Source organism: Bufo bufo, chromosome 3 (genome assembly GCF_905171765.1).
Source record: "Bufo bufo chromosome 3, aBufBuf1.1, whole genome shotgun sequence".
Lineage (NCBI taxonomy): Eukaryota > Metazoa > Chordata > Amphibia > Anura > Bufonidae > Bufo > Bufo bufo.
Window position 1 is genome coordinate 156,814,674 of NC_053391.1, and position 26,532 is coordinate 156,841,205.

Here is a 26,532-nt window from a genome sequence, read left to right on the forward strand (position 1 = left end):
TGCGGTGTGTCAATGGCCACAAATTTTCTAAATGCCTCGAGTCCACCAGTTTATATGGCAGTGGTTGGCGGGCTAGCAGTTCCGACAAGGCAGCAGTCAGCCGTTGGGCAAGAGGGTTATCTGGTGTCATCATCTATTTGCGCTCGAACATTTAGGCGATGGAAGCTTGCCTTATGCCAGATGAACGTGACGATGACATGGTGGAAAGTGGAGTGGATGACAAATGGGAGAAGGAGAAGTAGAAGAGGCAGGACGTGGAGCGCCGGGAGTGTGGCTTTGTGGGTTCTGACTGCGTTTCTCCCACTGTGCTCAGTGATGGGAGGCCATGTGCCTTCTTAAGGCGGTCGTCCCTAAGTGAGTATTGGGCTTACCGCGACTTATGCGTTGACAGCACAGGCTGCAGATGGCAACACTATTGTCAGCAGCTGACACGTAAAAAAAAGCCCTCACTGCTGAGCCATGTGCCAGCATCCTAAGAACGTCAGAAGTGACCGTGCATGGTGGATGGCTAGCTCTAGATAAATTTGCAGTCTGCTTTTTGCCTCCTGTGCCCTGCGAGCTCTGCCTGCTTCTCCTCCCTCTCTGCTGCTTCGTCTTTCCCTCTGAACTCCCCTCCTTTTCCTCTCTTGTGGGCACCCATGTGATGTCCATCGACTCGTCATCATCGTCACCTTTACCACCACTGAAATTTGAGATCTCGGAGTAGGCAGCAACAGTGGGGACCTTCATCCTTGGGCTGATCTGGTTACTGTCGTCAGACCGCTGGGTGGCGGCCGTTGCTGCCTCCTCTTCCTCATCCGATGTCAAGAATGGCTCCGCATCGGTAAGGTCTGGGAATGGATGGGAAAATATTTCCTCTGACTCATGTGGAGGGGATATGGTGGTGTGGGATTTGGGGGTGCACATAGCTAATAGTGAGGAGGGTGCAAATACAGAGGATGAGGAGGGTGCAGAAGAGGAAGGGTGAGTGAGCCACTCAACCAACTCTGGTGCATCCTTTGAAGTAATCGCACCCGCCTTCTTCAACTTCCCACATAGGCTCCGGCCTGGTGCACCTGCCCGACCCCTACCACCCTTTCCGAACGGCCTGCCTCTTGCTCTGCCTGTCATTTTCAAAATGACCCTGTGCCTAAGTCCCTAGAGAAGAGCAGTATTTGTGGAAGCAGGTATATTGCAGGCCTCAATCAATATTTAGTGGAAGCAGGTATATCTAACCCCTTTATCAGTCTTTTGTGGAAGCAGGTATAACACACTCCTCAATCAGTTTTTTGGGGGGGCAACTAGTATATCACACCCGTTGCAATTAGTTGTTCTAATAGCATTTGTCCCTCTATATAGCTGCGGTATTGCAGCAGAACTGCACACAACTGCTGCAAAGTTCAAATGCACTATATAGAAAGTATATTATAGGTATATCACACCCTTGCCTCAATCAGTTTTTTTGGGGGCAACTAGAATATCAGACCCGTTGCAATTAATTGTTCCAATAGCTTTTGTCCCTCTATATAGCTGCGGTATCGCAGCCAAACCGCACGCAACTGCTGCTCAGTTCAAATGCACTATATAGAAAGTATATTATAAGTATATCACACCCCTGCCTCAATAATGTTTTTGGGGGGGCAACTGGTATATCACACCTGTTGCAATTAGTTGTTCCAATAGCGTTTGTCCCTCTATATAGCTGTGGTATCGCCGCAGAACCGCACAGAACTGCTGCACAGTACAAATGCACTATAATATACTTTCTATGTTATAAAGTATATTATAAGTATATCACACCTATCGATAGCACACCTATGCCAGTCCTTAAAAGGACTTTTGTGGCACTATTAGCTAGCGTTTGGTGTCCCTAACAGCCTGTCCCTGCTCCACAAAGCAACCTCTCCCTACACTGACAAAATACAGAATGGAAAATAGCAGCCAGATCGGGTTCTGTTATAGGGTGGGGGTGTGTCCATGTGCTCAAACATCTTATTTGGCTGTCCTGTCCCACCTGATGGATGTGTCATGGAACAAAGTTCTGCGCAATGCAAAAGAATATGGCCGCGCGAAAACATCTCCGCGTGTTCGGCAGATCGCGAACGCTTAGAGTTCGCCGCGAACTGTCCACCGGGTGAACCGCAAGGCCATCACTATTCCCCGCTGTATATATGAAGTTTCCATATACGTATGACAATGTAAAATCACATACATATGTAAGACATGCCTATATCTATGGTATACAGTATATGACTGACAGAGATACGGGGAGGGGGAGTCTTCTTACTCTCACTCTATTGGGGGTTGAAGCTTAAGGAAGAAGATGGAAGACACATATAAAGCCTGAGAAGGAAGTTCTACCCTTCAGAAATGATATTTTAGGGACATACATACTCCCATATGGACAATAGACTGCAAGATTTTATCTAAATTAGTCTTGTAACCAATCAACTTTTATGAAGACTAAAAATAGATCACATTATTCATTTTTATACAAATTTTGTTGAATCCTGGTAAATGAGTCTTCCTAGTATTCTTTACTCAAAATAACACATACACTAAATTTACAAAGGATATCCAATTTTTTTTATTTTACCACATTTTTTACAGTCGGGAAGGGATTTAAAGGGACTCTGTCACCACTTTCTAACCCCCCCTTTTAAAAGTATTGTTCTCTCCATGGCGCCCTTGTGATTACAAAGGTGTTGTTATAACATAAATTCGCCGTCTCGTTTTGATAAAAATACCTTTTATCTAACCTGTCAATCTTGTGGATAAGGTGCCCAGGGCGTTTCTGAAGGTCTGAAGCTGCCGCCCGCCACCACCGCCGTTGGTGCCCAGCTCCTCCCCTGATCCTTTCAGCGCCGCCTGAATGTAAAGTAATCCGCCTCCGGCTCTCGCTCAGTGCCCCCTCCTCCTTTTCAAAGATCCCGCGCGTGCGCACAGGCCTGTGCCTGATGCGCCCGTGCGGACATTTAGAATCAGCCTCATTGAGCGAAGTGCGCATGTGCGCACTTCGCTCAACCTCCTCATTATGGGAGAGGCTTAACTGTGATGAGAGGGTGAAGCGCTTCCCCTGACCTAGCTGGCTGTGTTGTGCCGGAAGCCAGGAGCGAGGGTAAGCCTAGTAGTGGGCATACCCTAAAAGGGAGTGTTTGAGAACAGGGGGGGTGGGTGGGTGTGAACAGAAGCGCCCTGAGGAGCTGGGGGCTGGAGCTTAAAAAGGTAATATGCCCCTCCCACAAATTCAGGCTGACTTTTCAGCCTTCCACTTATGGGAGAGGCTTAACTGTGATGAGAGGGTGAAGCGCTTCCCCTGACCTAGCTGGCTGTGTTGTGCCGGAAGCCAGGAGCGAGGGTAAGCCTAGTAGTGGGCAAAAATAAACGAGGAGAGCAGGGTAGTGACCAAAAGCCTTTAACACCACCCAGAGAGCAAGATTACAAAATGCCTGGGAAATCTCAAAATGCGGGTTCGGGGTGTATCTCGTGAAGCAAGAAGAGCGCCACCTACCCATGCATTTAATCACGTGCGCCGGCCCCCGTTTTTGATGCTGAGGACGCGGCTCTGGTTCGGAGCGAGTGTCCTGTGATGGCCAGCGGGTTATAACCGAGACCTGAGGCCAGCGTTCTGATGTGGGACACAAACTGGATTGACGACAGGGGCCCCCCCACGCCAAGGAAGCAGCGGGGCCTCTGGGAAGGCATCTTGCAACAGGGCCAGCAATTGACGGGGGACCATGACTGGCCACCAATCGTTGGAGGTTTTAAAACCTGGCCTCCGAGGGAGGTCCATGCTGATTGGCCTTCGTGGAAGGGAGCCAGAGGACGAAATGGACATGGGCCCAGGACAACTGTCGCACCTGCGACCCCTAACGTTTAGGGGAGGTGCTGGTGAACTCACCTGGCCTGAGGAACCCGTAAAACCCGAGATACATGGCTGCCTTAATAATCAAACTAGGAGAGTGGCCAAAAAGGAAATCCATCCAGCGCGGACGAGAGTCGCCTAAACATCTCGCCGGAGACAGGCTGCCTACGGGCGGGAGGGACGTCCCCGCACTTCTGGATCCCCCTAAGGGCAGCTTTTACCGCCTGCGCTGAAAAAATGGAACCTCCATTCGGGTTATGAAGCATTGCGCAGTGCTGTCTCCCCGCTAGGTACAGCTTGATGGAGTTGAATGACAGCCTGAGATTGCGGTGACAGTGGGCTATAACCGCCAGGGTGTAGGAGACATCGTCCAAGCCACCTGCGGATGGGACCTGGCGAACCTTCGTAAACCCTGACACCGGCTTGGTAGTTCCTGATAGTATTGGGGGAGAGGGAGTGCTGAACCAGGTTCCTGGCGTGAGCAAGGAGGAATATGAGATCGGAACGTAGTACGACTGGTGCTTACGAGAAGGCTTGAGTCGGTCCGGGCAACGTACCTGGCTTAGAGGTTACTACCTGTATCGATGTGTTGGGTCACCTGACCTTGATCCAAATGTCGCATAAATGAACGATCAGGACACGTTCCTGAGAGGGCAAATCATAAGGTTCGGAAGGAAAAAGAGAACATAACTGAGGAGGGTGACGGGACTGGGTGAACCAGGAGATAGAGGTGGGTATGAGCCTGGGCGATCCAGGAGACAGAAGTAGGTGTGAGCCTGGGTGATCCAGGAGACAGAAGTAGGTGTGAGCCTGGGTGATCCAGGAGACAGAAGTAGGTGTGAGCCTGGGTGATCCAGGAGACAGAAGTAGGTGTGAGCCTGGGTGAAACCAGGAGACAGAAGAAGGTGCGTGCCTGGGCGATCCAGGAGACAGAAGTAGGTGTGAGCCTGGGTGAACCAGGAGACAGAAGAAGGTGCGTGCCTGGGCGATCCAGGAGGCAGAAGAAGGTGCGTGCCTGGGCGATCCAGGAGGCAGAGGTAGGTGCGTGCCTGGGCGATCCAGGAGGCAGAGGTAGGTGCGTGCCTGGGCGATCCAGGAGGCAGAGGTAGGTGCGTGCCTGGGCGATCCAGGAGGCAGAGGTAGGTGCGTGCCTGGGCGATCCAGGAGGCAGAGGTAGGTGCGTGCCTGGGCGATCCAGGAGGCAGAGGTAGGTGCGTGCCTGGGCGATCCAGGAGGCAGAGGTAGGTGCGTGCCTGGGCGATCCAGGAGGCAGAGGTAGGTGCGTGCCTGGGCGATCCAGGAGGCAGAGGTAGGTGCGTGCCTGGGCGATCCAGGAGGCAGAAGCAGGTATGAGCCTGGGCGAACCAGGAGACAGAGGCAGGTATGAGCCTGGGCGAACCAGGAGACAGCGGCAGGTATTAGCCTGGGCGAACCAGAGACAGAGTAGGTATGAGCCTGGGCGAACCAGGAGACAGAGGCAGGTATGAGCCTGGGCGAACCAGGAGACAGAGGCAGGTATGAGCCTGGGCGAACCAGGAGACAGAGGCAGGTATGAGCCTGGGCGAACCAGGAGACAGCGGCAGGTATGAGCCTGGGCGAACCAGGAGACAGAGGCAGGTATGAGCCTGGGCGAACCAGGAGACAGAGGCAGGTATGAGCCTGGGCGAACCAGGATACAGAGGCAGGTATGAGCCTGGGCGAACCAGGAGACAGAGGCAGGTATGAGCCTGGGCGAACCAGGAGACAGAGGCAGGTATGAGCCTGGGCGAACCAGGAGACAGAGGCAGGTATGAGCCTGGGCGAACCAGGAGACAGAGGCAGGTATGAGCCTGGGCGAACCAGGAGACAGAGGCAGGTATGAGCCTGGGCGAACCAGGAGACAGAGGCAGGTATGAGCCTGGGCGAACCAGGAGACAGCGGCAGGTATGAGCCTGGGCGAACCAGGAGACAGCGGCAGGTATGAGCCTGGGCGAACCAGGAGACAGCGGCAGGTATTAGCCTGGGCGAACCAGAAGACAGAGGCAGGTATGAGCCTGGGCGAACCAGGAGACAGAGGCAGGTATGAGCCTGGGCGAACCAGGCGACAGAGGCAGGTATGAACCTGGGCGAACCAGGAGACAGAGGCAGGTATGAGCCTGGGCGAACCAGGCGACAGAGGCAGGTATGAGCCTGGGCGAACCAGGAGACAGAGGCAGGTATGAGCCTGGGCGAACCAGGAGACAGAGGCAGGTATGAGCCTGGGCGAACCAGGAGACAGAGGCAGGTATGAGCCTGGGCGAACCAGGAGACAGAGGCAGGTATGAGCCTGGGCGAACCAGGAGACAGCGGCAGGTATGAGCCTGGGCGAACCAGGAGACAGCGGCAGGTATGAGCCTGGGCGAACCAGGAGACAGCGGCAGGTATGAGCCTGGGCGAACCAGAGACAGAGGCAGGTATGAGCCTGGGCGAACCAGGAGACAGAGGCAGGTATGAGCCTGGGCGAACCAGGAGACAGAGGCAGGTATGAGCCTGGGCGAACCAGGAGACAGAGGCAGGTATGAGCCTGGGCGAACCAGGAGACAGAGGCAGGTATGAGCCTGGGCGAACCAGGAGACAGAGGCAGGTATGAGCCTGGGCGAACCAGGAGACAGAGGCAGGTATGAGCCTGGGCGAACCAGGAGACAGAGGCAGGTATGAGCCTGGGCGAACCAGGAGACAGAGGCAGGTATGAGCCTGGGCGAACCAGGAGACAGAGGCAGGTATGAGCCTGGGCGAACCAGGAGACAGAGGCAGGTATGAGCCTGGGCGAACCAGGAGACAGAGGCAGGTATGAGCCTGGGTGAACCAGGAGACAGGCCCAGGTATGAGCCTGGGCGATCCAGCGGAAAACAGCGGCACATGAATAAAAGCACATACACATACCGCACGGTCCTGCCGCCCCTACAAATCGGTACAAGTAACGGCAGGCAAATGATCAGTGAGCAATGACCGCGTATGGAGTTAGGTCCAAAGCTGCGAGTTTCCAACTCGGTGGGTCGAGCTCATGGCAATTGGACTTTCTAACGATCTGCTGCGTCCGTGTATGCAAGCTAAACAGAGTAAACCTGTGCTGAGAAGCTATATCTAAGCCCTGAGTGGTATTGTCTGCGTCAACCAAACCTAACGGGTTTGGTCCCGTCGGCTAATCTGTAGTATCTAACCAACCATGTGAGACAATTTCCCTGAGCAGTGTGACTAACCATATAACGTTAATGAGGTTAAGCCCTAATCTACATCTGGCGAGACCCCCAGATCTCCCCTTGTTGCAAGACAGCAGCATATAACGTGAAGTACATACATATAACACATGGCACTGTCGCCACCATAGAATAGATGACTGCAGTGAGCGTTTAGTGACCGCTGAATGGGTATGGCGTGCAATGATGACCTGGCCTACTCGTGGTGAGACCCCGGTTTCTTTAAACACCGTGCTGAAACAAGCGACCCTTCCAGCCCAGCAGGGCCCCCGGGGCCCTCTCCCTAAGGCTATCATTCACATGTCCGAAATTTGGGTCCGCATTCGTTCCGCAATTTGCGGACCCATTCACTTTCAATGGGGCTGGAACGGATGCAAATCCACATTTCCTGGATCCGCATCCATTTTTTCGGGATCCGCATCCATTTTTTTGGGATCCATTTTTTCGGGATCCATTTTTTCGGGATCCGCAATTTCGTTCCTGGAAAAATAGAACATGTCCTATTCTTGTCCGCGATTGCAGACCAGAAAAGGCATTTTCTATTATAGTGTTTGTGATGTGCGGATCCGCAAATTGCGGATCGCACATTGCAGGTGTCCGTGTTTTGCGGATCCGCAAAACACTTACGCACATGTGAATGGACCCTTAAGAGGAAATGAGGATAACTTTGTCTTCCTCTCGCCTAACGCTGCGTGGCACGGCGGGAGTGCGTATGAGATGGCTTGTGGTTGGGACCTACCGAGGGTTTTTTTTTTTTTTTTTGCGGCTGTTTGTGGACGTGGGCCGTTGTTGCCCAGGGGCTAGATACCCCTACTACGTATAGCCTGTTTTGACAGGGGTGCCAGGCTTGCCTGGTTCGAAATGGAATGGCAGGGGGGGTGACCATGCGGACCAGCAGACTGGGGGACGGGGACCACTCGTCCTAAGTAGTACGTAGGGCGGGAGACCTGGTTGTGGGGCCAGAATCAAGGTGTGTTTCGAGAGGGGGAGGGCCCCGTGGGTACAGGATTAACCCAGGCTGGAGCCACCGCACTGGAGCCGCCACGTCGCATGGATCTGCCGGGCCTAAATGAAGATTCCGGCGTGCGCTCCACTCTGGAACGCACGCCGAACACGTGACCAGGCCCAGGCCCGGCGGAGGGATTCCGGCGTGCGCTCCAAGCTGGAACGCACGCCGACCACGCGACCTGGAGCTCATGCCTGGTGGCGGATTTCCGGCGTGCGCTCCACGCTGGAATGCACGCCGGGCTGCAGCGGAGCCCTAAGTAAAGACGGGACGGGGGAGGCCGTGTGGAGGGGGGGGACCCGCGGGCCGAACCCTGCCCCCCCCTGCTGCCTCGGGAGGGAGTTGGATGGGGAAAAGAAAGGAGACAGACAAGACAAGAAACAACTTGGGGCAGGAATGTGTATAGGCATGCGTTCCACGCTGGAACGCACGCCGACTCAGGGAGCCGGAAGTATGGCACAGAATTTACCTCTCCTGAAGACGTGAACGGCAATGTATGAAAATGAAACGAAGTAGATGAAAGCAACTCACAACGTGCACGGATGCAGTACCAGAGCAAGCGACTCCCTAACCAGCTGTGAACAGAAGCGCCCTGAGGAGCTGGGGGCTGGAGCTTAAAAAGGTAATATGCCCCTCCCACAAATTCAGGCTGACTTTTCAGCCTTCCACTAAGACGAGCACTGCAGCCAGCCACTCAGAGCCTGCCAAGCGCTGTATGGAGCCGCAGGCTCTGAGTGGCTGGCTGCAGTGCTCGTCTTATGAGGAGGTTGAGCGAAGTGCGCGCATGCGCACTTCGCTCAATGAGGCTGATTCTAAATGTCCGCACGGGCGCATCAGGCACAGGCCTGTGCGCACGCGCGGGATCTTTGAAAAGGAGGAGGGGGCACTGAGCGAGAGCCGGAGGCGGATTTCTTTACATTCAGGCGGCGCTGAAAGGATCAGGGGAGGAGCTGGGCACCAACGGCGGCGGCGGGCGGCAGCTTCAGACCTTCAGAAACGCCCTGGGCACCTTATCCACAAGATTGACAGGTTAGATAAAAGGTATTTTTATCAAAACGAGACGGCGAATTTATGTTATAACAACACCTTTATAATCACAAGGGCGCCATGGAGAGAACAATACTTTTAAAAGGGGGGGTTAGAAAGTGGTGACAGAGTCCCTTTAAAACTCTGTCTATGTGTCTATTATGTATGATTCATAGTAAATCTTGGTTATTGTGTACTGTACTTCAGGTTATACATTATAATACTTATTTTTTCATATAATACGATCATGGCTGCAATATTTATACAATTGGTATTTACATGACACATGCAATGTTTACATGCAGGTGTGTGATAAGGATGCAGTGGCTGGGTTTGGGGTGGCTCCAAATCTACGTATTGTCCCCCAGGCACCGTCGAGGTGTCACCACGTGTTGCTGCCCTCCGGAAGGTTGAGGCGTGGTGCACCCAATGGGAAATAAGTCCAGAGAGTCAGGGTCTGCCATAAACCAGTGTGGTTCTTTACTGGAGGAATTCAGCACCCTGGCCAAATACGGGAGGCCCACAGTCTGGAGTCCAGGTGGCTCCTTGGTTACAGGGCTGATGACCCATGGTTTGTGGCTTAGCTTCCCCATATCTGTGTCTTCTTCTTGTCACTCATGCAGACTAGTAGAGTCTCCTCTTCTAAGCAGTGAGAACACACTGCTCTTCTAAGCACTGCAGATTCCTAGGGGCTCTGACTGCTCTCCTTATATACATTTTCTGACTAAACTAGAACCTTTTAAGTGGGAGGGTTGGAGTGAGACTTTCCGTCTCTCATAGACTTACATTAGAGCTTCAATGATACTCAGTGGCAATGACACAGCAAACAGGTTTTCAGACATAGCTAAACCAGACATTTAAAAGGTCAGTCTGTCTGGTTTTGGTGGTAACCAAGTCTGGCTTTTTCCCTCCAAAACATCATGGTAGCTATGGAAAATTACCAGCTTCTGATTCAAAGTCCCAAAAGTCTCTCAGTATTCATTAACCCTTTCAACAGAGCCTCGCAAATACAGTATAAATGAACAGGATATACAGTCAGGTCCATAAATATTGGGACACTGACACAATTCTAACATTTTTGGCTCTATACACCACCACAATGGATTTGAAATGAAACAAACAAGATGTGCTTTAACTGCAGACTGTCAGCTTTAATTTGAGGGCATTTACATCCAAATCAGGTGAACGGTGTAGGAATGACAACAGTTTGCATATGTGCCTCCCACTTGTTAAGGAACCAAAAGTAATGGGACAGAATACTAATCATAAATCAAACTTTCACTTTTTAATACTTGGTTGCAAATCCTTTGCAGTCAATTACAGCCTGAAGTCTGGAACACATAGACATCACCAGACGCTGGGTTTCATCCCTGGTGATGCTCTGCCAGGCCTCTACTGCAACTGTCTTCAGTTCCTGCTTGTTCTTGGGGCATTTTCCCTTCAGTTTTGTCTTCAGCAAGTGAAATGCATGCTCAATCGGATTCAGGTCAGGTGATTGACTTGGCCATTGCATAACATTCCACTTCTTTCCCTTAAAAAACTCTTTGGTTGCTTTTGCAGTATGCTTTGGGTCATTGTCCATCTGCACTGTGAAGCGCCGTCCAATGAGTTCTGAAGCATTTGGCTAAATAAGAGCAGATAATATTGCCCGAAACACTTCAGAATTCATTCTGCTGCTTTTCTCAGCAGTCACATCATCAATAAATACAAGAGAACCAGTTCCATTGGCAGCCATACATGCCCACGCCATGACACTACCACCACCATGCTTCACTAATGAGGTGGTATGCTTAGGATCATGAGCAGTTCCTTTCCTTCTCCCTACTCTTCTCTTCCCATCACTCTGGTACAAGTTGATCTTGGTCTCATCTGTCCATAGGATGTTGTTCCAGAACTGTGAAGGCTTTTTTAGATGTCGTTTGGCAAACTCTAATCTGGCCTTCCTGTTTTTGAGGCTCACCAATGGTTTACATCTTGTGGTGAACCCTCTGTAGTCACTCTAGTGAAGTCTTCTCTTGATTGTTGACTTTGTCTCACATACACCTACCTCCTGGAGAGTGTTCTTGATCTGGACAACTGTCGTGAAGGGTCTTTTCTTCACCAGGGAAAGAATTCTTCGGTCATCCTCCACAGTTGTTTTCTGTGGTCTTCCCGGTCTTTTGGTGTTGCTGAGCTCACTGGTGTGTTCCTTCTTTTTAAGAATGTTCCAAACAGTTGTTTTGGCCATGCCTAATGTTTTTGCTATCTCTCTGATGAGTTTGTTGTGTTTTTTCAGCCAAATGATGGCTTGCTTCACTGATAGTGACAGCTCTTTGGATCTCATCTTGAGAATTGTCAGCAACAGATTCCAAATGCAAATAGCACACTTGGAATGAACTCTGGACCTTTTATCTGCTCATTGTCATTGGGATAATGAGGGAATAACATACACCCGGCCATGGAACAGCTGAGAAGCCACTTGTCCCATTACTTTTGGTCCCTTTACAAGTGGGAGGCACATATGCAAACTGTTGTAATTCCTACACCGTTCACCTGATTTGGATGTAAATACCCTCAAATTAAAGCTGACAGTCTGCCGTTAAAGCACATCTTGTTTGTTTTAATTTCAAATTCATTGTGGTGGTGTATAGAGCCAAAAATGTTAGAATTGTGTCGATGTCCCAATATTTATGGACCTGACTGTATATCACAACATATAAAATGCAGTTACACAGTATTATACAGTGCAAGTTAACCCTTTCAAGTGAAATAAAGTAAGAAGCTTACAACTTTGCATAGGGGAAATAGGCAAATGTCCACAAATATCCTGACTTCAAAGTACCCCTGCTGCAGCACTACAAGGATAATTAATATTATTTTTTCTTTTAAGGTTTTTATTCCAATACTGATGTTTCTTCGATGTACTTGGTCAAGTCCAGTCCTAGGACCCTTTATTACATGATAATGTTTTATTCTAAAACCCTATATAAGTACTATAATTTCTTACCACAAGCTGTAAGGTAAGGTCTGTTCAAATATACTACAGATTATAGATAGTATTGCATATTTAAAGGTTAGTCTGGGTTCTAGATATTGATGACCTGCTTGACCGGATTGATCATCAATATCCGATCATGGAGGTCATCTGTCATCCCCCACTGGTCAGCTTTTCTTAGCAGATACTTGTGTTGGACACTTTAATCCACTGTGTAGTGGCCATGCTAAGTTCCTGCAACTCAGCTTCTGCTCTCTGTCCTCCCTCCTCTGTGTTTATTTCTAGTGTCAGCAGCTGCTCAGTACAGCTGCTCAATGTCAGACCCCCTTCATAATCATATTGATCACTTATCCTGAGGATACCTCATCAATATCTAGAACCTGGACAACCTATATTGTATGTCATGTTACTCACTTGCTGGAATCAAACTACTGCCCTCTGGCTCTCTTCTTTCTCCATCATGTTGGATTGCCACGCTGATGACATAATCCTGTCTGGATATTTGAGCTTGGTTCTTGCAGCAGGACACAGCCTATTGACTCAGGAAGTCCAAGTCATCCCTGTCCATCAGAATGTCTAGCACTCCAACTAGAACAACATCTTAACTATGTTATTGCACTCTGCACAATCCACTCTGCTATATCTACTGAACTTCCACAACTCTGGTATTCTCCTCTGTTATATCGGCTATGCCCATATCTACTATGGCACCCTGCTGCATGAACTCTGCTTTTCCAGTCCTCTGTTCAGCTACTGTATCAGCTCTACAGTTGCGCTTCTTCAGCTCTCCAGGTCTGCTGCATCTTCCTCTCTACTCTGCTGCACCAGTACCACCTATAAGTGATGCTTATGATCTCTTTTTTTCACACAAGAGGATCCATCTCATCAGGTGAAAAACTTAACAGAATCAGGAGTCCATGGATACCAAAGATGCAGCGTCATCTATGCCATTACTGTTTGACCGCAACAAATTGGCTTAATTGCTGTCTTGACTTGATTTAAGTCAAAGAGTGGTATTCCAGGCTTTACATAATCTCTTGGAGCATATTGATATCCAGGGTTCTGCTACAGCAGGATGTCCCACTGGGTAGTCATTCCCATGTAGACTACCTCAAACTCAAATTGAAGCTGGGAAACTCCAGGCTAAGATGAGCGAACCAGTTCATAACCAACTGGGTTAATTATGAAATTTTGGACAGCAGAAGAACCCAAACTTTTTCAGGTTCATTTTGGACAAATCCATTAAAACGGCACATAGCGACATTTTACTGCACATGTTGGTGGGAAAAATACAGTCCTGATCAAAAGTTTAAGACCACTTGAAAAATGGCAAAAAATCATATTTAGCATGGCTTGATCTTAACAAGGTTCCAAGTAGAGCTTCAACATGCAACAAGAAGAAATGGGAGTGAGACAAAACATTTTTTGAGCATTCAATTTAATGAAAACAATGAATAAACTGAAACAGGCTGTTTTTCAGCTGATCAAAATTTTAGGACCACACCTCCAAAAAAAAACTAAACCCCCCCAAAACAGAAATCCAACTTCCAAACATGAACTCAGTAATGAGTAGTTCCGCCGTTATTTTTTATCACTTCAAAAATTTGTTTTGGCATGCTTGATGCAAGCGTTTCCATGAGGTGAGTGGGAACATTTCTCCAAGTGGTGAAGACAGCCGCACAAAGGCCATCTACTGTCTGGAACTGTTGTCCATTTTTGTAAACTTCCCTTGCCATCCTTTCCCAAAGGTTCTCAATTGGATTTAGATCAGGGGAACACGCAGGATGCGCCAAAAGAGTGATGCTATTCTCCTGGAAGAAGTCCCTTGTCCTGCGGGCATTGTGTACTGTAGCGTTGTCCTGTTGAAAAACCCAGTCGTTACCACACAGACGAGGGCCCTCAGTCATGAGGAATGCTCTCTGCAACATCTGGACATAGCCAGCGGCCGTTTGACGCCCCTGCACTTCCTGAAGCTCCATTGTTCCACTGAAGGAAAAAGCACCCCAGACCATTATGGCGCCTCCTCCACTGTGGCGCGTAGAAAACATCTCAGGTGGGATCTGCTTGTCATGCCAGTAACGTTGGAAACCATCAGGACCATCAAGGTTAAATTTTTTTCTCATCAGAGAATAAAACTTTCTTCCACCTTTGAATGTCCCATGTTTGGTGCTCTCTTGCAAAGTCCAAACGAGCAGTTCTGTGGCGTTCAGACGAGGTCTTTGAAGACGTTTTTTGTTTTTGAAGCCCTTCAGTCTCAGATGCCGTCTGATGCTTATGGGGCTGCAGTCAGTAAGGGCCATATTTGGGTCGAGGATCGTCCAGTGCTGATAAAAAATTTTTGGGTCTTCCACTTGACTTTTTTGTTCCATAACCCTCAGGATCATTTAAGAAATTCCAAATGACTGTCTTACTGCGTCCCACCTCAGCAGCGATGGCGCGCTGTGAGAGACCCTGCTTATGCAGTTCAACATCCCGACCACGTTCAAATAGGAAGAGTTTTTTTGCCTTTGCCATCACAACATGTGACTACCTGACAGAAAATGACAATGAATCCACATCTTTGCACAGATTTGGCCTTTTAAAGGCTTGGGGTCCTAAAATTTTGATCAGCTGAAAAACAGCCTGTTTCAGTTTATTCGTTGTTTTCATTAAATTGAATGCTCAAAAAATGTTTTGTCTCACGCTCATTTCTTCTTGTTACATGTTGAAGCTCTACTTGGAACCTTGTTAAGATCCAGCCATGCTAAATATGATTTTTTGCTATTTTTTAAGTGGTCTTAAACTTTTGATCAGGACTGTACTAGGGAGGAAGGATGCTCAAATGACCCTGAGAGGAAGTGAGGGAAGGGCTTGCCCTGATTTGCTCCCAGGCTGACAGACAGTGAGGTGCCCTAGTAGAACAAGCAGATCTACTAAGCAATTTAGACAGCACTCCAAAATTTGCTTAGTTGATTTTTATTTGTTTAGCCGGACATGGTGGTTCATTAAACAACGTTTCGGGCAGAGAGAATGCCTTTCATCAGGCTAGTTGGTACACATGGGGGTGCGGCCGGCCGTCCGCACCCCCATGTGTACCAACTAGCCTGATGAAGGGCATTCTCTCTGCCCGAAACGTTTAATGAACCACCATGTCCGGCTAAACAAATAAAAATCAACTAAGCACATTTTGGAGTGCTGTCTAAATTGCTTAATACTTATTATAGTTCCAAGAGGTGGAGCTAGGAACATACCACGACGTGCACCCAAACCAGTCAGAATAGATAGAGTGCTGTGATCACTGCAAAATTCCAGTGGAAAACGTACGCCATGCAGGGCACATGGGTCAACCCTCCCTGATACAGCGTATACAAAATATTCTTCCCATTATCAGTAAGCATGGTTCCTATCTCCAGTTAACAAGGAGACAGCCAATGTTTGATTTCTTTATTAATGACTCCACGCATTTCCTCCCTGGTGTGGCTCAGTTCACCATGGCTGACAAGGTGCAGAACTGCGTGACAATGCTTTGCTTTGCATAGGTGATATGATGGAGGATCACTGTGAACTGTACCTAGATGAGAGGATGAGGACAAGGTGGAGGATGAGGAGGCATGACATTGGCAAAGAAATCCCATGATTGCAATGTGGAGATGGTACTACCATCACCTGCCCAAGTTACTGGTGTGCCTGGCCCAGAACAACATTTACCAAGTGGGTTGTGAACAACATATATTGTCCTTGACCATAGTTGCAACTCCATACTTTAGCACTGGCGTGAACTCAGACACTGAGAGGGCCAAGGACTGTGCCACCCTCTCCTCAACTTATGTGTGCAGGGCTGGTACACCCTTTTGGAAAAGGTCGCCCTTGGAACTCTCCACATTGGGTGGGCATCAGTTCTCTGAGGGACTATAGTAGCAGCAAATTAGCCAGGTGCATATTCAGCTTCTGTGCCATTGGATAAGTACATGCATACTGTTGTCTTTTTGCAATCGATTCGGTGATTGATTGCTGTTGAAACAACTGATGAGGAATAGGATGAGCATCAGGAGCAATAGACTATATCGAAGTTGATGGGAAGGAACGTCAGCTTCCTTCTGCTGACATTATCGAGCCTTAACTGCTGAAAAAGGGGTGTTGGACAGTTGGAGATGTAGCTGCATCAGCGGGAACACTAAATTAGTGGCACGGTTTTCCCACGCCACTTTACGTGATGCTCCATGTGTTGACACAGGGACGTCATGCCAACATTGTCACCCTGGCCGCACCTCACCTTCTGCCCACACATCCTACATATCACCATATCAAAATTCTCACACTGACGGGTATGGCTTTTCCCCTCTACCAATGCGTGATGCCTGCCACTGCTTTTTTGAACCCATGCACTGCTAGTGTGCTTGTCACATGTAGTCTCCCGAGTAGCAGATGTTGTGCCCCTTCCACGTTTAATCCCCTACTGTCAACAATATTAACGCAAAGCATCTACCACCACCACTACTACCACTACTACTACCACTACTACTACTATTACTCCTAGTACCTATAGACAGACAACCTATTGCCTTGTACGTTCCATGCTATACTACTACTGCTGCCGTTAATATTGAAGCCATGTGCATCTCATTACCCTATCCTTTCCACATCCACACTGCACTTCTGCTACTCTCAATTAAAAAGCAGAATGTTTTTAGGCTCATTCACGACAAGCCACTTTTTCTTCTGACAATCAACACCTGTGTGTTTTGTGTGGGCAGGCATTATGACCCTGTCAAGGCATAATTATTGGACGTTTGGTCCCCCAAGCCACATTTTTTTTTGTCTTATCCCATAACACCGTGTATGTTTGAACATCATCTGCCCTCGATAAGTGACAATTCTGGAAGCTTTGGAATATGAAAAAGCATAACACATGTGATGATGCAGAGTATTTTTAAACACGTTGTTTAACGCCGTGCATTTACACATAGCTATGTATGTCAGTATCACTCAGACATGATTTACTATTGCTGTCCTTGTGTTCAAGAGTTTAAGGGAGGGAAAAAGACAAAATTAATAAAAAAATTACAAAAAGAAATAACAAGTGTCCTAGGACACTAGAGGGTGTTATATACCAATTTTCAGAGCAATTAAAGCCACTTTGGTTCGGTCCAAATAGATTTGGGCCTGAACTGAACTTTTTGAAAAAATTCTGTGAACCTGAACCAAACCGAATCTTAAGTAGTTCACTCATCTCTGCTCCGGACCCTAAGTCAAAATGAGGATCACCTTGGGTCTTGCGCTACCCTCCACCAATTATATACTTTTGCCAATGTTACAATTGCACACAAATTTTTCTCTTCTTCGAGTCGTTCCATTGTTAGACTTTTTTCTGGCCAGTAGGTTAAATATTCCATTGTGTCCTCTTTAGACACCATTAATACTTACCTCCACAATTACATGGTCTTATTCGACTCCGTTCTAATAAGTTCTTACTCCAAGTGGGAGCTGTTCATTTTGATGAAATTTTTTGGGGGTTCTTCCTAATTTTAGCACTAAGGTGCTCCTGGGACTGACATGGCTCAGAATGCATTCACCAGTCAACAAATCAAATTACCTGATGAGATCCAGGTTGTTTTCAATGCTGTATCAAAAGCATTCCTCAACCTTCTACCCTGTCTCTCAGTTCTGTCTCCATGAATTCTGACATTCCTCCTAAAGGCCCTGTTCAATTGAGCAGATGTCACAGATGGTGTTACAGAAAACTAGAAGACACAAATGAAGATCAGACTGACTTGATCCAAAACTAAGGAACAGAAGGGTAAGCCCTGTAACAAGCCTAGCTCTCTCCCTAACTGCTCAGCATATGCAAAAATCTCAATGGTAGAAAATTGCATACCCTCGTTCCTCGACTGTATGACACCTGAACACCCTATAATAGTGAGGGGACACGACCACCGGCTCCCTACACTTAATACGGAGGGAGTCAGGGTCACCTAGAATCAAGCCCACAGGAAAACAGGAATAAAGAAACAGACTTATCTTGTGGGTGCAGCAGAAACAGCTTCTTACATCAGCACACTCCAGGAAGTTGTATAAACCGCAAAGTGATGCAGTATGGGAGGGGATTTAAAGGGATGCAATCAGTGCAACTAGATGACAGCTGAGAGAGGGAAACGAGATGACAAAATGAAAGCAAAACAAAAGAACCTCAAGCAGGAGGTTCTGAAGGATGTCTGTCAGAGCTTCTCAGATGTCTGGCGGTGACAGTACCCCTCCTTCTATGAGTGGACTCCGGACACTCAGAGACCACCTTCTCAGGATGGGACCTATGGAAAGCCCTGATGAGACGAGTGGCCTTAATGTCCGTCACTGGGACCCACATCCTCTCCTCAGGACCATAACCCTCCCAATGAACGAGGTACTGGAGAGAACCACGGACAACACGAGAATCCACAATCCTAGAGACCTGAAATTCAAGATTACCATCAACCACAAGCGGAGGAGGAGGCAAAGAGGAGGGTACAATGGGTTGGACATAAGGTTTTAATAGGGACTTATGAAAAACATTATGGATCTTCCAAGTCTGAGGAAGATCAAGACTGTAGGCAACAGGATTGATGACGGACAAGATTTTGTAAGGCCCAATAAACTTAGGACCTAACTTCCAGGAGGGAACCTTCAATTTGATATTCTTAGTAGACAACCACACCAGATCACCAACATTCAGGTCCGGACCAGGCACACGTCTCTTATCCGCCACACGCTTATATCTCTCACTCATGCTCTTTAGATTATCCTGAATCTTTTGCCAAATAGATGACAAAGACGAGGAAAATCTCTCCTCATCAGGTAAACCAGAAGACCCCTCTCCAGAGAATGTCCCAAACTGCAGATGAAACCCATATGCACCAAAAAATGGTGACTTATCAGAGGACTCCTGACGACGGTTATTTAAAGCAAACTCAGCAAGGGAGAGAAAAGAAAACCAATCCTCCTGATTCTCCGCCACAAAACAGCGCAGATATGTCTCCAGATTCTGATTGACGCGCTCCGTCTGGCCATTCGACTGTGGGTGGAAAGCAGAAGAGAATGACAACCGAACCCCCAAGCGAGAACAGAAAGCCTTCCAGAATCTGGAAACGAACTGCGTGCCCCTATGTCTGAAGGAATACCATGCAATTTGACAATGTGATCAATAAATACCTGCGCCAGGTCTTAGCATTGGGCAACCCAGGAAAAGGAATGAAATGCGCCATTTTGCTAAAACGGTCCACCACCACCAGAATCACAGTCTTACCCGAGGAACGAGGCAGGTCCGTAATGAAGTCCATGGACAGATGTGTCCAAGGACGGGAAGGAATGGGTAACGGGAGGAGAGGACCTGATGGACGTGAATGAGGGACTTTGGCACGAGCGCAGGTCTCGCAGGCTGCCACAAAACCCTCGACCGACTTACGAAGCGTTGGCCACCAGAATCTCCGAGCGATGAGATCCACTGTGGCTCTACCCCCCGGGTGCCCAGCAAGGACTGTATCGTGGTGCTCCTTAAAAACCTTGTGTCTTGAAGCGAGAGGCACAAACAACCTCCCAGGAGGAAAAAGATCAGGAGCCTCTGCCTGGGCTGCCTGAACCTCTGCCTCCAATTCAGGATAAAGAGCAGAGACCACCACACCTTCAGCCAAAATGGGACCCGGGTCTTCAAAATTCCCACCTCCCGGAAAACAACGTGACAGGGCATCTGCTTTCACATTCTTAACCCCAGGGCGGAACGTGACAACAAAATTAAACCTTGAAAAGAACAAAGACCATCTGGCCTGTCTCGGGTTCAGACGCTTGGCTGACTCCAAGTAGGCCAGATTCTTATGGTTGGTAAACACGGTAATAGGGTGTCTGGCTCCCTCTAGCCAATGGCGCCATTCCTCAAAAGCTAACTTGATGGCCAACAACTCCCTATCTCCCACATTGTAATTTCTCTCTGCGGAGGAGAGTTTCTTCGAGAAAAAGGCACACTGTCGCCATTTGGCAGGAGAGGGACCCTGAGACAAGACCGCACCCACACCCACCTCAGAAGCGTCCACCTCAACTATGAAGGGCAGAGAGATATCAGGTTGTACCAAGATGGGAGCGGAAGCAAAACTCTCCTTGATACTAGAAAAGGCCTTACGCGCCTCTACCGTCCAGGAGGAAAAACTTGCCCCCTTTCTAGTCATATCAGTGAGTGGTTTAACAACAGAGGAATAATTCAAAATAAACTTCCTGTAATAACTAGCAAAACCCAAAAAACGCATCAGCGCCTTCTGATTCTCAGGAAGCTCCCACTCAAGCACAGCGCGGACCTTCTCGGGGTCCATGCGAAAACCAGAAGCGGAGAGAAGAAACCCCAGAAATTGAATTTCTGGAACCGCAAACACACATTTTTCCAGTTTAGCGTACAATTTATTCTCCCACAGGATGAGCAAGACCTGACGTAGGTGGTCCTTATGAGTTTTGAAATCAGGAGAAAAAATCAAAATGTCATCTAGATACACTAGTACAAATTTCCCCATTAAATGATAAAAAATGCTGTTCACAAAATGCTGAAAAACGGCTGGAGCATTCATCAAACCAAAAGGCATAACCAAATTCTCAAAATGGCCCTCAGGGGTATTGAAGTCCGTCTTCCATTCGTCTCCTTCTCTGACCCTGACCAGGTTGTATGCCCCTCTTAGATCCAACTTGGAAAAAACTTTAGCCCCAACAATCTGGTTAAACAGGTCTGGGATCAGAGGAAGCGGATAAGGGTCACGAATTGTGATACAGTTCAGCTCCCTGAAATCCAGATCCATCTTTTTTCTTAACAAAGAAAAAACCAGCGGCAACAGGTGACTTCGAGGGTCATATGTGTCCCTTTCTCAGGCTCTCAGAGATATAAGCACGCATAGCGGCCCTTTCAGGTTGGGAGAGATTGTATAAACAAGATTTAGACAGCTTGGCGCCTGGGATGAGATTAATAGGGCAATCGTACTCCCTGTGAGGGGGCAGCTCCTGAACACCACTCTCAGAAAACACATCCGAAAATTCAGAGAGAAAAGATGGTACAGTCTTAGTAGAAACCTCTGAAACAGATGTTGTGAGGCAATTCTCTCTGCAAAAGTCACTCGAACCATTTATTTGCCTCGCTTGCCAATCAATGGTGGGGTTATGTTTAGTGAGCCAGGGTAGCCCCAACACTTGAGGAGTAGGCAACCCGCTTAGGAGGAAACATGACACATCCTCAACATGAGTATCACTCACAATCAAACGGATATTGTGAACTATGCCCTTTAACGATTTCTGAGAAAGTCGAGAGGAATCAATAGAAAAAACTGGTATATCCTTTCCCAAAGTGCATACCTGGAAACCATGTGTTATAGCAAATTGATTATCAATGAGATTGACAGCTGCTCCACTATCTACAAAAATCTCACAAAAAATCTTGCTCTCTAGGCAGGACAAAACGGGAACTACAAGCAAACGGAAAACCTTCAATTTCCGCATCAACCTTGCCAATAGTAACAGATGGAACGTTCTTAGAGGATTTTTTTCTTTTTGTTTCTTTATTACTCTCAAAAAACTGCCTGAATCTTGCCAAATGATTTATACCTCCACAACAGAAACAAACCCTCCTCTGAGAGCTGAAACTTCTATTGTCAGAGGACAGCAAACCCAGCTGCATGGGCTCCTGCTCAGAGGGGATTGAGAGAGACTGAGACCCCAGCGCACTGAAAGAGACCGCCGCACTGTCCTTGGAGTGAGTATGACAGGAAGGAGTAATCTCTCCTCTCTCTCTAAGACGCCTGTCAATACGAACGGCCCGAGACATGGCAGAGTCCAAGGAGGTAGGTCTCTAATGAAAGGCAAATGTATCTTTCAATCCCTCTGAAAGACCATGGCAAAATTGACTTCGGAGTGCAGCATCAGCTGCCTATCTCCGAAATTCTGAACAGTATATCTCTGCGGACTGTTTACCCTGGCATAAAAGACGTAGTCTAGACTCAGCCAGAGCAATACGATCCGGATCATCATATATCTGACCCAGGGCTAAAAAAAATTTATCCACTGAACCAAGGGGCCGTGCCCCCACCGGCAGCGAGAAGGCCCAAGACTGAGCGTTATCCCTGAGCAGCGAGATGATGATCCCCACCCTCCGCTCCTCATCACCAGAGGAATGGGGAAGTAGGCGAAAATGGAGTTTGCAAGCCTCTCTAAAACGAACAAAATTCTCACTACCCCGGAGAACGTATCCGGAAGGGAGATTTTAGGCTCAGAACAAATTCCATGAACGCAAGCAGAAACGGTCACCTCATACAGTCTATTCAGCTCATCAAGAGAATGCCAAGAGTGTCCAAAGCAGTAATCAAAGCAAAAGGTGGCTACTTTGAAGAACCTAGAATATGACATATTTTCAGTTGTTTCACACTTGTTAGTTATGTATATAATTCCACGTGTTAATTCATAGTTTTGATGCCTTCATAGTCATGAAAATAAAGAAAACTCTTTGAATGAGAAGGTGTGTCCAAACCTTTGGTCTGTACTGTACATATAGATAAAACGTAACCTTTAATAATGTTACCATGAGGGTCCATTCACACGTCCGTAAGTGTTTTGCAGATCCGCAAAACACGGACACCGGCAATGTGCATTCCGCAAATGGCGGACCGCACATCGCCAGCACTATAATAGAAATGTTCTATTTTCTTGCTGAAACGGAAGCACGGATGTGGAAGTGCAGATCCGCAAATGCGGACAGCACATTCTGGCCCCTTTTAAAATGAATGGGTCTGCACCCGTTCAGCAAAATTGCATAACGGTTGCTGACCCATTTTGCGGACGTGTGAATGGAAAAGATATCCCTCAAAATGAAAATAAATTAAATTATTAAAGTTAACCAAAAAGCATAGATGTGGTAGTCAATAACAAGTGCTCGGCGGCACTAAATCAGGTGCTCGGCGGCACCAAATGAGAAACCATATGTCCTACTACAATCAGGGGGGTTCCAGTGCACATCCATGAATCAAAAAACATCTATCCCTGGGCTAGATGATGATGATGTGGTATTGAAGGACAGGGTGGGCAAAGAACTGTCCCTGATATTGCCCTACAGGGACATGCTTTTCTGGCCCTGATAGCCTAACCACAGACCACCCGTCCTGATAAGAGCGACCACGTCCGGAAGCTTACCCTATATAAAAATGGCCCTAGTAAGCCCCTAGACCGTTGACTTCCACGTGATCACTATATAGATCTATGTGTTTTTGACTCATTATAAAAGTATATTATAAGTATATTGCACCCCTCTGTGTATCACACCTATCGATAGCACACCTATACCAGTCCTTAAAAAGACTTTTGTGGCCCTATAAGCTAGCGTTTGGTGTCCCTAACAGCCTGTCCCTGCTCCACACAGCAACCTCTTCCTACACTGGCAAAACACTGAATGTAAAATGGTGGCCAGATCAGGTTTATTTATAAGGTAGAGGGTATGTCCATGTGATGAAACATCTCAATTGGCTGTCCTATACCACCTGATGGATGTGTCATGGGTCAAAGTTCTTCACAATGTAAAAAATTATGGCAGGCGCGAATATCTCCATATGTTCGGCGAATCGTGAATACGCAAAGTTCGCCGCAAAACGACCGCCGGGCGAAACGCAATGCAATCTCTATTTACTAATCTGTGTGGTCATGTCCCAAAAGAAGCTGGAAGGAGACGAAACCCTGGGTTAGTGTAGATGGTCAGCGTGCAGCATGCTATCTTATTGAAGCACTTTGTAATGCTCTTTTGTGAGTATATGATCAATGATATATCTTTCAAACATTTCCATGCGGTCTGCACAGTGGCATAGCTATAGGGGTTGCAGTGGTCATCCTTGCCAGAAGTGCACTGCCAATTACGGTATCTTTCAATTTATAAGACGTAGTCACAGTGTGTCTTATAAAGCGAATACTAGGGAGCGCTTTCATTAGCTATGCCCCTGGGTCAGCACAATGTCCTCTCTTTCTCTTCAAGCTTGATTAGCTGACAGAGTCTGCCATCTGGAGTCAGCTGAAGAAAAGTCAATTTGGATGGTCTGGATATTGGCTGCACTCTGAATTGGGACATAGCAGAATAATTTTTTATGTGTATGTTGGGTAGTGATGAGTCAATATTGGCTACTCTGTGTCTCATTTTTTTCCAAATGTGGCATCCCTGGAGTACATGTGGTTTTAATACATTTTTGGGATATATCATGTCCTCTGAAGAATTACAGATGGATCACAGCAATCCTGAACTGACCACCAGCTGTAGGCCTTAACACTCTGCAGAGGTTTCTTGGCTTCACCTGTTATTGCTGGCAGTTCATCTAAATCACTCTCAACTGGTGACAAACCTAACGGCTCTCACCCGTAAAGGGGCATTTTTTCGCAATTGGCCAGATTCCACAGTGTAAACCTTTTAACCTTCTTAAACATCTTCCAGGTTGGAGTATCTTGCTTTCACAACAATCAAAGTTAAGAACTATCTTTGTAGCTTCTCTTCCAAAAAATCTACTGCTGCAGAGAAGAATTATTCCATCAGTAACCGAGAATTCGTTTCTGTTAAACACGGCTAAGGGCTCATGCAGACAAACGGACACTGGCCGTGTGTGTTCCGCATTTTGAGGAACAGAACAGCCAGCCCTTTGATAAAAATGCCTATTCTTGTACAATTGTGGACATTAATAGAACATGTTCTATTGTTTTCTTATTTTGTGGGGCTACAGAATGAGCTGTCCGCATTTTTTGCAGCAACATTTAAAAGAATTGCGGAACGGATGAAGACACAAATATACAGTCGTCCGAATGAGCCCTTAGAGAAATAGTCATGTCCTGGAAGGAGCTAAACTTCCAATCATAATCTATACCTTCAATCAACTCATGGACTGAATCCTAAGTGTGATGTGCACTCTTCTGTCATTTTGACTTAATTCTCATCTACCATTGTGCTAGAAAAAACTGCTGATGCTGTTTCTAAATCCTTTGATTCTACTGATATCTATGAGGAGCTGCCGAATCAGATCATTGATCCTCATCACATAAACGTACACACCCTAATCCTAAAATCTCTCTCCGAGATAAAGTTAGTCTCTTTACAAAAAATTACACCTGGAAGAAACTTTTTCCACAATTTAGAAGTCCCTTCAAATTGACTAAATGAATTGTCCAGGCAGCCCCTCTGAGATGAGCATCAGAGCTTTTCATGCTCCTATGCTCTCCCTTGCCCTGCGCTGAATAGTACAGGGCAAGGGCTTTTTGGTTTACAAACTTACACTGCTAGGCAGAGGCTTGAGGCTTCCGCCTAGCAGTGTTCCTGATGTTGTCACCGGCACTAATGGGCCACCAACTGGGTTTTACCTTTCATTTTCCAAAGGAGCTCTGAAAGATGAAAGGTGGAATCTGATGTTTTTTAAAGGCCACTAAGCCAGTTTTCCTTTACAACAGTTTTGATAAATGAGAAGAAGTCACTTGTCCTCAAGAAAAATATCAAGGACAGGCTGAGATTCTACAGGAAGTACAGTGATTGGACTGAACAGGACTGATTAACATGAATGGTTTGCCTCATTAATTTAATACTTAACTTTTAATAAACCACTTAAAAATAAGCCCAAAAATAATGAAAGAATATATACAACCAAAGGGGGATTCTTGTGCGCTTATTAAAAAGTAATGGTCTTACCACTACTGTAGAGAGGTTTTTGGACAGGAGTGGGTGGATGGTCAGAGGGGTCCCCCACAGAGCCAGGTCACTTACCCTAGTGTGCCACTACTTGGCCTGAACTGCTCTGTACTAGTGTTGATCATGAATATTCTAATCGCAAATTTTTATCGCGAATATCAGCACTTAGAGAATTTGCAAAGATGTAGACTATAGTGCTATATATTCGTATTTGCGAATATTCTAGATTTTTTTTCATCAGTAACCTCCCTTCTTGGTTGTGGGCCAATGAGAAGGCTGCAATGTCTTTGTTTGAGATTAGCAACATCCCTAGCAACCAATAGAAAATTTGCCTACCCCTTTACTATACACTCACCTAAAGAATTATTAGGAACACCATACTAATACGGTGTTGGACCCCCTTTTCCCTTTATAACTGCCTTAATTCTACGTGGCATTGATTCAACAAGGTGCTGATAGCAATCTTTAGAAATGTTGGCCCATATTGATAGGATAGCTTCTTGCAGTTGATGGAGATTTGAGGGATGCACATCCAGGGCACGAAGCTCCCGTTCCACCACATCCCAAAGATGCTCTATTGGGTTGAGGTCTGGTGACTGTGGGGGCCATTTTAGTACAGTGAACTCATTGTCATGTTCAAGAAACCAATTTGAAATGATTCGAGCTTTGTGACATGTTGCATTATCCTGCTGGAAGTAGCCATCAGAGGATGGATACATGTTCTCATTCTGTTTACGCCAAATTTGGACTCTACCATTTGAATGTCTCAACAGAAATCGAGACTCATCAGACCAG

General features: G+C 47.2%; 1 protein-coding gene across 2 annotated transcripts in view; it reads left to right on the plus strand.

Moving 5' to 3' along the window:
- The window catches only part of LOC120994863 (acetylserotonin O-methyltransferase-like), a 248,960-nt gene that overhangs the window by 60,604 nt on the left and 161,824 nt on the right, over positions 1–26,532 (plus strand). For both annotated transcript variants that reach the window (XM_040423729.1, XM_040423730.1), the window contains exon 3: positions 11,961–12,090. In XM_040423729.1, the coding sequence (XP_040279663.1) occupies positions 11,961–12,090 (130 nt within the window). The remainder of the gene's footprint in view (positions 1–11,960; positions 12,091–26,532) is intronic.